The sequence below is a fragment of the Pogona vitticeps genome, chromosome 10 (genome assembly GCF_051106095.1).
Source record: "Pogona vitticeps strain Pit_001003342236 chromosome 10, PviZW2.1, whole genome shotgun sequence".
In the NCBI taxonomy this organism is placed as follows: domain Eukaryota; kingdom Metazoa; phylum Chordata; class Lepidosauria; order Squamata; family Agamidae; genus Pogona; species Pogona vitticeps.
Genome location: NC_135792.1, coordinates 15843486 through 15854877, shown reverse-complemented (window position 1 = coordinate 15854877; position 11392 = coordinate 15843486). Strand labels below are relative to the sequence as shown.

Below are 11392 nucleotides of genomic sequence, written 5' to 3'. Positions count from 1 at the left end.
GCTGCAAGTATGGTTTGAGATCACTATTTACATTTCCCCCCCGCCCCCAAAAAACTAATTGGAAGGCTGCAAGACATGATCTCGAAGCCTTCCAGATCTTCTACGGCAATTTCTACTCAGGCTGCACTTATCTGCAGCTTATATAAGTTACAGTCCAACAAGAGTTGGGGGGCAGGGGAGCACACAATGTTGTGAAACTCACTAGGGGACTCCTCTAAAATACCACATATATCAAGAGAAACAACACTGTTAATAGCAAACAGATAAAATGCACTGCTGTGATATGCACAGCTGTCCCCAGAAGCTCAACCACTTCATAGCAAGACCAAAGACTCAGTAAGTATTATTCCCTTTTTATTTATTTTTCATTATTAAGGCCTCTTCGCCAAAGTCAGTAACACAGTGTTTTGTTACAGTAGAAGCACCTGAGCAGAAAGGAATTTCTCTTACAGAAGGTACAAAAGAAGCAAAGAGGGTGTTTAAAAAAATGTGTTAGTTAGATAACAATTACAGTGCAGTGTGAGTAAACAATCTGTGACAAAAAGAGGTTTATGTGAGAGAGGAAAACGATTGTTCCAGTGAAGTAGACTCAGTGTTTCTAAGGAGACATACAGTGCTATGAGAATGTGTGTGTGCATTTGTGATGTATACATATATTTCACATGAAACAAGCAAATAAATCACATTTACCTTCAAAATGGCTAACCAAGAAAAACACAGAAAACAATTGCCATCACTTAAGTTCTTTTCGGCCTGGCCTTAAAGGGCCACAGAAGTTTCTTTGCAGGCCTATTGAAGTGAATGGAGCAGATACAGCTTGGCTCATTTGTACATCATGAAACGACAAAATCTGGGATAGTTTGGGGGCACTAAGAAAACCTTTGGTCCCGCTCAGTGTCCTTTGGAATCTTTCCCTCTGGAATGCAGAATTTTCTTTCTTTCTGGCTGCAAAGAATGTTGAACATTATTGCTATCGCAACACACCACAATGTGTGTTGACTCCAAGTGCCCTTCAGGCAACAGGAGGGGGGCTGGGAGTTACCTCATCCCATTTCCTATCATCTCAGATCTTACACCCTCAAACAACATTACAGGGTTACAGTAGGGCCGCCATATCCACTGGGGATTGGTTCCAAGCTCCTCTACTGAAAACCATGAATAGTAGTGAAAGATGAGACAGTGTGGTAAAAGGAAAAATCCAGAAAAAAAAAACTATTTTCACATTTAGTACCAGAACTGGCTCTAGAAGGAGCCAGACACCATGCTATATATTCTTCACTAACACGTGTTCATAGCATGTATTTGTGAAGATTCTTAGTCATCCAGGTGAGGTTATCTGGAATTTGAGTTGATCAGGTTCAAATCAGGTTGACTGAAGAAGCTCCTTGGATGATAGTGAAACATTTCAACATAATAAGGAAGAAGTCCAGTTCTCATGACTCAACTTCCAGGTATTCATAGCATGGTTTCTGGCTCCCTCGAGGGCCAAGTTTTCCTTAAGGTAAAATCCCATCCAGCTGGAGATCAAACAAGAGGTCAAGTGGTGAGGCTTCAGTACCTTTGTAGTTACTATTCCCTTATAATGTGCAAAAGCAAAATAAAAAAGCCTACGTTCCAGTAACATAGCAACAATAAGAAATAATTTGGAAAGCCACAAAATCCCAACTTTTCCCAGTGAAAAATTAAGGCAACAATTCAAACACAAACATACACAGCCCTGACTATTAAGTGCCAAGTGACGTACCATGAAACAGTCTACATGAAAACCTATAAGTGGGCTTTTTTTCCTCCTGGGTAAGCTCAAAGGGAAAGAGATTTAGAAGCCTACCAATAAAAGTATTCACGGAAGGAGGATTGTTAAGAACCTCTCTCTGTACCATCTCCTCACTTGAAGCAATAGCAGAAAAAGTACCTGGATTGTGGTTGTGCTACAAGTTTTAATAAATGTTTCGCCCCACTTGCTCTGTTGTGGCTAAGGCAAATCAGAAGCAGATACAACCCCTTCTTTTCACAGAATGAGGAAAATAGTTGTTCAAAGTGCTAATTTCTGTGCTGCAAAGCAGATCCAAAGGTAAGTATCAACAGCATTTCAGGCTAAGCAAACCTCTGGACTCACTGGGTAGATGGATCAGCAGGGAGATAGCATGATTGAGTCTAGATAGCCTCACTGCAAAACTAACAATGAAATACAGACCATTAGAAACTGTGGCAGCTTGCCTTAGGGAACGGAAACAACTGTGTGAATGCTTATCAGATCCTGGAGTATGAACTCTAAAACAGAATCCAAGATCCGTATTTCTTCTCACTTTTTCCCCTTTCTTTGAAATGTAACTTCTTTGCATTTGCCACAGATGCTTGCTACAACTAAGAGCAAGTCACGGGTGACAGGACTCAGCCTTGTTCCATTTCCACAGTACAGTACTTTGTTTACATCATTATTGTGTCTTCCCTGGTGCCAGAAAAAACAACACAGAGAAAATGGCTGCAGATTCCTCTTTCAAAAAAAGTAGCTGGAAGAGACCGCTTTAAGTCTATACACATTTATGCACTCGTATCCACTGAAATAAATGGGACCTTCTGGTCATATGATTAGGATTCCACGTAGACATGGAGAGGTTCAGTTCAGAGAACAGACAACATGCCATGAGCAAACACATGCCTCCCTCGCTCCACTTTGTAGTTCCCTGCAATTTTGTTTGCTACGATGTTTGAATTAGGCCCATGGGCCACATGACTCTCCAAACTATTATTCGAGATGTGCTTGCAGGTTAGTGTTAACCATCTTTCACCCAATTTTGGTATAATGCTAAACACTGGTCGAAGGAAACCTCAAAAGTGTAGAAGGAACATGGTAGGCAAGAAGGGAACAGGAAGACCACAGCACATTGTTCTGATTTGAAGGACCACGCAGACGGAGTCAGACCCTCTGAGAAGCAATGCATGCCATGAAGCAGATCCCGACAAAAAGATGGGACATGCCAGACAAAAGCAGCCCTTATTGTTCAATATGGGTGAAATCATAGCAGAAATTCAGGTTGGAGGGGGGCTTTGGAACAACAGGTGGGACATCTGGTATGGGGATATTCTCGAGATCTAACAGGCGCAGCTTCAGCTCCATAGACAGCAAGATATCCAGGTCACTTTGTGTCCGTTCGCTCACCATTTCTCGGCCTAGCAGCACGTTCAAGCCATCAGTCCACAAGCAGAACTGAAGAAAAGGAAATATTGTTATTGCTGTTAATAAATTCCCAAGCTCCACCCTATGCAGTAAAAAGAGTACAGTGGTGCCTCGCACAACAGGTGCCTCACACAACGATGAATTCACACAACGATGGCTTTTTCTGATAAATTTGCCGCCTCACACAACGATGTTTCCTATGGGGGATTTTCACACAACGATGTCTCTTTTCCCTCATTTAAAAGTGCCTTAAACTGTTTGAAACCTGTTTTAAATGCTTGCAATCGTTAGCCCACCTCCTGAAACCTATGCAAACTTAATTTGGTGTTGTTCTGAGTCGTTGTTAATTTTTGGTGATTTTTTGTTTTTCCCTCATTGAACTCTATTGAACTGTCCGTCCAGTACATTTCAATGAGAGAGAAAACAAAAAATCACCAAAAATTAACGAAGGCTCAGAACAACACCAAATTAAGTTTGCATAGGGTTCAGGAGGTGGGCTAACAATAGCAAGCATTTAAAACACTTTTCAAACAGTTTAAGGCACTTTTACAGGAGCGAAAAGGCACATCGGAAAGAGCTTCAAAAGCAGGGAAACAGAGATCAAAGAGCCCTTTTTGATGCGCCTTTTCGGTGATTTTTTGTTTTCTCCATTGAAAGCCATTGAATGGTCTGTCTAATGGCTTTCAATGGAGAAAACAAAAAATCACCAAAAATTAACGACGACTCAGAACACCAAATTAAGTTTGCATACATTTCACAAGCTGGACTATCGATTCCAAGCATTTAAAACAGGTTTCAAACAGTTTAAGGCACTTTAAATGAGGGAAACGAGACATCGGAATGCCATTCAAATGCATTGAGTCGGCTTCAATACATTTGAATGGAGGAAACATTGTTTCACTCAACGATGTTTCCTATGGGGATTTTCGCTCAAGGACGGCAATCCGTTCCAATTGGAACGGATTAACCGGTTTTCAATGCATTCCTATGGGAAATGGTGTTTCACAGAACGATGTTTCACACAACGTTGATTTTTTTGGAACCAATTAACATCGTTGTGTGAGGCACCACTGTATTTCCATTAAAAGTGCATCTATAGAAAAGAAGCTTGAAACAGAGCTTGGAAGAGTTAACATTTTGAATGACAGCTCTCAGAATCTAGGAGCTATCAATCGAAATTACGGTTCCAAGCCCTGGTTAGAACTGCAAACTGAGAAGCACACTTTATCTGCAAAGCCATTTTTTGCCTCAATATCTGCAAAAGGAGAGATAATTTACAGCAAATTGAGACTCCATGTTAAACCTTTCCCTCACTCACCACTTCCTCCTACAACCTATTATTTTTTTGATAAACACTTCATACTAAATGTGTGGTGTGTGTGTTTTTCAAAACGATGTTGTTATTTTTAACCAGAAAGTTCAACATAAGTGTAGGGAAGATGGCACCGTACAGTACATCCACCAAACACAGCATAATCCTACATCCAAAGGGTGAGACCATTTCAAAAACAAGGCATGGAGCTCACCCACTATTGTTTTAGCAGAAACCTTGTGTGTATCCTTTTAAAGCTGGAAGTGTTATTTAAAACCAAAAGTAATCTGGGTCTCTTCTAATTTTGCTTGGAGGGGACTGGTGAAACTCACAAGGGGTTCTGGTCTATAAAAGAGACTGGGATGATGTGAGATTGGGAACACCCTCAGAGATGGTCAGAAGGGTGTACCGTCCATCTCTTTAAGAGGAAACAACGAGGGACAACTGACCGACCTAATGAAAGATTTACAAGGAACTGAATTTAGAGACAGAAGCGAGAGGGGGCACTATTTTGGAGGGAAAAGAGGAGCAAGAGGAAACAGGAAAGGAGGCGGAAGGGCAGGTGGTAGATTTAGGGGAGGAAGAATCATGTTGGATGGAGAAGGTGGAGGAAAAGGGGGATCTATGGATTTGATAGAGGAAGACCCCTGGACAGGAGAATGGGTGGAATTTAAGATACTGAGAGACTACGCCGAGAAAGAGTGGAAGAGGCAGATATATAGAAACCACCCACCCTATTGGGGTGAGACAAATGAGAGAGAGGGAAGAAATATAAAGCTTGGATACAGCAAGAGACTCAATGGAAGGAATGCAACTGAGGTATGGGGAGAGCTGGGAAAACCCTGTGGGGTCAGTCCATTTCGCCCCAACCCAAGACCTACGTCGGGCAGAAGAGTTTGGGAGCCACAGGTGGGCTGGATATTTCACCCCTGTCAGTGAGGCCAAAAGTAATAGCACCAGATGATCTGGGCTGTGAATCTAGATGGTACAATCATGTTTGGAATTCTTCACTTCTCACTTTGAAGAGAATCTGTTACTGACTGAAGATGAGAAGTCTGGTGCCGTCTCTGCAAAGCAAGAGGCTGATGTTGTTGATAAAGACCATAAAAGTTTGTTACTAAATAAAGATGTTTTATTGGAAAAAACTGAAGCGTCAGAGTCATCTCCGCACCACGATGTTGTACAAGGAGGAAAAGGGGCTGACCGGGATCACAGGTGAATTTCAGAACAGATGACTGAAGTTCAGCCAGGAAATGTGGGACCTTAAAAGGTACATTCAAGCTTAGTCCATTGCAAGCTTTTAACAGGCAAAATTATTAAAGTGGACTTTATCCAAGATACTAGGATGCTGCTGCAACACCACAGGTCAGCAAAACAAGAATTGGACAGGTGCAGATATATCCCACCAGTCTTCAGCAGCTCCTGGAATACCAGTCTGACTATAACAGGATTATTATACTCTCGGTCAGCCTTCTTGTTCAGAGAGAAACCATCCAGATTCTAGAAGGCAAGACAACTCCAAAATTTCCTCACAATGCTAGAGGCTACAAAGAAGGAAGGAAGATGCTACTCTCTTTGATCAACTGTAAAAATGGATGGGAAAATCAGATTTATTTTGGCCATGCACTTGCTGGGTGCCAATAGACACTCTGAACAAATAACACTTTCCTTCCCTGGTCTAGAGTGGAGAAGCACAGCCTGACCGGCTTGTCTCTACACTATGGGATGAGGTTTGGAAAAGCCCTCTCTTGATATAAACCTCCTCACCCTGATGCCCTTGGGATGCAGTGGATGCCAACTACCATTGATCCCCAGGTCAACCGGTATCCTGTTTGGGGATGAGAGCAGCTGTAATGCAACATATGTGACAGGAGCCAGGCTGAGCAAGGATTCCAATCCCATTTCTGCTGGAGAGTAAAGGCAGAGGAGCTCCTCTTTGTCCCTGATGTTGAGCAGTACTTCACAGATGCAGCAAGAGGACCCAGACAAAAATACAGGCCACAGGCATGGTCTTTGCAACAACACGTTTTAGGCTGGCCACCAACACTCACCCTAAATTTAGTAGTCTTTTCTATTAGTCCCAAGTCCAGCTCTATTGAGCAGTCACTTTAAAAAATGCCCTTAAGGCAGTGGTCCCCAACTTTTTCCGCAGACCAGTTGGAGGGGGCAGGTCCGTGCACAGAAGGTGGGGGACTGGTCTGCGGACCGGGGGTTGGGAACCCCTGCCTTACGGTACAGGAAGTCTTTGGCAGCAACTCACCTCGTACCGTGTGGGAGCAATAAAATTCAAATGTTCCCCAACATCGTAGCTTATGGAAAAGGCAAGGTCCAGGAGATCCTGTGGGAGATACGAAGGGATTTAATTAATAATTACACATAATATTCTGGTTTCAAGATTACACTCAGTTTTACTACTTGATATATTTCCTGCCTGACCCCAAAATTTGCTAGCAATAGGAAGAACCGCTAGGCATACATACATGTGCCTCTTTCCCCACATCCTTTCCAAAATTCCATATTAGGGTTTTTTAAAATGCAAACTAATTTTGTATGTGTTACCACCTATGCAGAAGTTTAATGGTGTTTTCCCAAAGATTAGCTGAAATATATCTCAATGCTGGGCTTTTCTGTACTGTATTGCAGTGGTTCTTAACCTTGGGTTACTCAGGTGTTTTTAAACTGCAACTCTCAGAAACCCCAGCCAGCACAGCTTGTGGTGAAGGCTTCTGGGAGTTGCAGTCCAAAAACACCTGAGTAACCCAAGGTTAAGAACCACTGCTGTATTGCTCCCCTTTCTTCACCTGTAATATTTCTGTTGATATCTTTTTTTATACCAGTCTTAAATCTACAAAATGTCCTGATGCTTTGCCATTCAATATTTTATAAATAGATTAAATAATATTTTTGATTCATTTTTATAAGATATTAGTTCCTCAAAGACAGTCAAGGTTCTTGTGCTTTATTCCATTACTTCGGGGCTGTTTATAACGTGCAGTACTTGATGTACATAAATCTATGATACTTTATTTTGAAAAAACACCTCCTTAATTTAATGTCCAATAATTGGCTTATGACTATAATACAGATCCTTAAATCTAACAAAACCTGCACCTTCCCAGTCTTTAAACTGCCTGTGCTTGTCAGGATGATTAAAAAAAAAACGATGCAAAAGAAATGAGATATATGAAATAATGTTTAATGCATCTACAAAAAAATATTTCTGTGAAAGAGTCCTGAATGGCTTATTGTGCATTCAAATCTTCACAAACTGGAGGAAGCCTATGGCACTTATATAATCTCTTATTGATTTTCTTAGACTCCTCTTTTGAAATACCCTGTTTTCCCGAAAATAAGACCTAACCTGAAAATAAGTCCTAGTATGATTTTTCAGGATGCTCGTAATATAAACCCTACCCCAAAAATAAGCCCCAGTTGAGTGAAACCCCGCCCTCCACCACTTTGCAGCAACCAGAAGATGACATGACTGTAAAATAAAACATCCGCTGAAAATAAGCCCTAAAGTGTTTTTGGAGCAAAAATTAATATAAGATACTGTCTTATTTTGGGGGGAACACGGTGTGTGGTTTCTTATTTTCAGCCTTGCCCTTGTTCTTATGCTTTTTCCTAACCAGGTTTTTCAGCTTATCCAGATGTTTAAAAAGCCTGTGAAAGCTGAATCTCCCACTTTTCATCCTTTCATTGAACAAAATTCAGCCCGACCTTGTTCTGCTTGCCGGAGCTCTTCTCCTTTATATGTGGACATTCCCGGCCAAGAAGCAAGGCTTTCATGTCTGCCACTGGAACTGTGGACAAAGATGTGCACAGATTAAAGTTTCTCTGGGCTACAAGGAATATTCTGTCTTCCAGGAAGAGGGTGGACTCTTCTCTATTGCAGGTGCTTAACCTGAGGCCAGGCAGCCATTTGCCAGGGATACTTTTGCTATGGGTTTCTGCACTAGCAGGGGGTTGGACCAGATGAATTTCAGGAGCCCTTCCAATTCTACAAGTGTATTAAACATACAATCTTTGAATACAGGGATTTGGGGGAGAAGAGTGTATAACAGGAATACGAAATCAACCTGAATGATTTCTACAAGCGGAAACGATGCTCTTTACAGCAGCAATGGGAGAGCTTCAAACTGGCAGCATCAACTTCATTTCTCCTATAATCCCAAAGTCCACCAATCAACATCTGGAGGAAACCTCCACCATTGCCCCAAAGACTGTTATATTTAAAGCATTTAAAACGTAAGGATTTGTTTTGAGCAGAGCTCAAAGTCCTTCCACATAAAAAGCCACCCCTTCACGACACTAGGAGTGGAATACTAATCTCTTAAATCAGAACTGGAACATTTATCTTTTTTGGACTACAGGTTCCAGAACCCTACCAGCAGCAGGGCCACTGAGCATGTCACAAAAAGAAAAAGAAAAGAAAGAAAAAGTACATCTATTGTAAATAAAGAAAATACATGAGACATGTTGTACTTTTCTCTTGCAGGCTCTCAATGGGTGGGTTTTCTACACCTTCTTCAACATCTCCATAATGTAGAAATTTGTGGTTGGGTGAGAGGCGGCAGTACCAGAGCTTATCTGAAAAAGAAAAAGACGGCAGTCGGGGGGCTGAAGAGACAAAAGTAACGGCATGGAGATCAGGAGCAGGAGAGTTCCCCCAACAATAGGTTGAGTTCTGTTCCTCCCACTTGCCCTGCTATGAGAAACTCATTTCCCTAGGAATCTAAAATTCACAACACAAAATGTCAGAATCCAGGGATGCCCCTAGTCCTCACACCTTTTCCCAGGCTCTGTTGCCTCAACCACAGGACCCAAGAGAAGGTCATGTAAATCGGCAGGAAGGAGGTCTGCTCTTGTTCCCCCCCCCCCGAAGCTTGGTTAGAAAGCCTCCAGACAGAAGTTCTGGAAGGGGGCTGTGCTCAATAGGCTACAGCAAGAGATACAGCACCCAATGCACAGAGCAAAAGAAAGATACTAAAAAAAAATTAAATTCAAGCTCAGGTATTTATTTAGAGAAACAAAAAGAAACAGAGCTGAAACTTGTAAACAACAATCCAGATTACCCTAAGTTTTTGTCTTTTTCACACCGTAATGTAGGATGAGAGTACAGTGGTATCTCGACTTACGAACTTAATCCATTTTGGAACGACGTTCGTATGTCGAGAAGTTTGTAAGTTGAAGTATCATTTCCCATTGAAATGCATGGGAACGGAATTAATCCGTTCTAGCATTTCAAAAGGCAAAAAAGCAGGGGGAAAGGGCTGGAAATTCGAATTTCCAGCCCCTTCTCCCTGCCTTTTTGGCTTCAGAGGTCTCAAAGGGCTTCGATATTGGGGGGAAAGCCCTTTGAGACCTTCGAAGGTGCCGATCGTGGCGGTGGGGACCCCCAGGGAGGTCTCCCAGGGCTTGCCCACCATCATGGGAGACCTCCCTGGGGGTCCCTGTCACTGTGATGGGCACCTTCGGAGTTCCCAAAGGGCTTCCTCTGATATCGGACAGAAAGCCCTTTGAGCGCTCCGAACCCAAAAAGGCAGGGAGAAACGGCAGGATATTCAAATTTCCAGCCCTTTCTCCCTGCCTCTTTGGCTTCGGAGGTCTCAAAAGGACTTCGATGTCAGGGGAAAGCCCTTTGACAGCTCCGAAGCCCGATTGCGGTGGTGGGACCCCCAGGGAGGTCTCCCAGGGCTTGTCCGCCACCATGAGAGACCTCCCTGGGGGTCCCCGCCGCTGCGATCTGCACCTTCAGAGCTCTCAAAGGGCTTTCCCCTCGACATCGGAGGAAGCCCTTTGAGAGCTCCGAAGGCAAAAAGGCAGGGGGAAAGGGCGGGAAATTCAAATTTCCAGCCCTTTCTCCCTGCCTTTCTGCAGGGAGCCATTTATGAATGGCTCCGTTGGCAAAAAAAATGGCATTGACTTGCGAACAGAGCCTCGACCTCATTCGTAGGTCAAGCTCTGTTCGCAAGTCGATGCCAATTTTTGCCAACGAAGCTGTTTGTAAATCGAAAAGTCCGTATGTAGGGCCATTCGTAAGTCGAGGGTTGACTGTAAGAGAAAATTCTGCAATTATTTTTGTTGAACCATTGGAGCTACAAAATACTGCCAATCTCTGAGAGATCTCCTAATTTCTCAACACTGGCTGTTCCTTTGGCCTTCCTGAAAATGAGGTTTTTGAACCCCTTCTCTCTTCTACGGTCTTTGGAATCTGATACACTCCAGTGGGCTCTGCTACCTGTAGCCGAAGCAACCTACCCTGCCGGCGCCGGCTGCTAATTTTGCGGAATAGCGTTCCTTCGCAAAGGTGTAACAATCTCTGCTGCTGGATCAGCTTGAGAAGTTCTGGTTTCAGCCGCTCTCTCAGTTCCCTGGGACAAAAGGACGGATGGAATACATAATGTCTGTTTGTTTAACCCCACCTTTCTCCTTTAAAAAGACCCAGCATAGCTTACATAACTAAAATACAATACTAAAAGCTAAAAACAGCAAATATACAAATATTCAAAATGATCCAATACCACAATAAAAATGGTAAACAAAAACAATACCAAAACCCATTTGAAGCAGTAAAGCACAACCATCAATTTAAAAAACCCACTCAGGCAGCCCATTCATTGAGAGAAAGGCTGTCTGAAGAGAAAGGCCTGCTTGTGGAAGGACAGCAAAGAGGGGGCCAGTTTGGTCTCCAGTGGGAGGGAGTTCCAAAGTCTCCTGATGATCTTAACACTAGGGCAGGCTCATAAAGGGAGACACAGTCCCTTTGATAGCTTGGACCCAAGCCATTCAGGGATTTATAGGTTAGAACTAGCAATCTGAATTGTACCCAGAAATGGGCCAGCAATCAGTGGAGTTGCTGTAACAGGGGTTATATGACTAGCCTCAGTTAGCATTCTGGC

The 11392-nt window shown here is 42.9% G+C and overlaps 1 protein-coding gene across 3 annotated transcripts in view; it reads right to left on the bottom strand.

Annotated features, from left to right (window-relative positions):
- Positions 1–341: 341 nt before the first annotated feature.
- ELMO3 (engulfment and cell motility 3) overlaps positions 342–11392 on the bottom strand; it is a 38711-nt gene continuing 27660 nt past the window's right edge. For 2 of the 3 annotated variants that reach the window (XM_020810992.3, XM_072980392.2), the window contains 5 exons: positions 10752–10864; positions 8976–9080; positions 8211–8293; positions 6751–6828; positions 342–3208 (listed from right to left, as the gene is read on the bottom strand). In XM_020810992.3, coding sequence (XP_020666651.3) covers positions 2996–3208; positions 6751–6828; positions 8211–8293; positions 8976–9080; positions 10752–10864 — 592 coding nt within the window. In that variant the 3' untranslated portion in view covers positions 342–2995. Of the gene's footprint in view, positions 3209–6750; positions 6829–8210; positions 8294–8959; positions 9081–10751; positions 10865–11392 lie in introns of all 3 variants that reach the window. The other variant, XM_078380386.1, reaches the window with a different exon arrangement.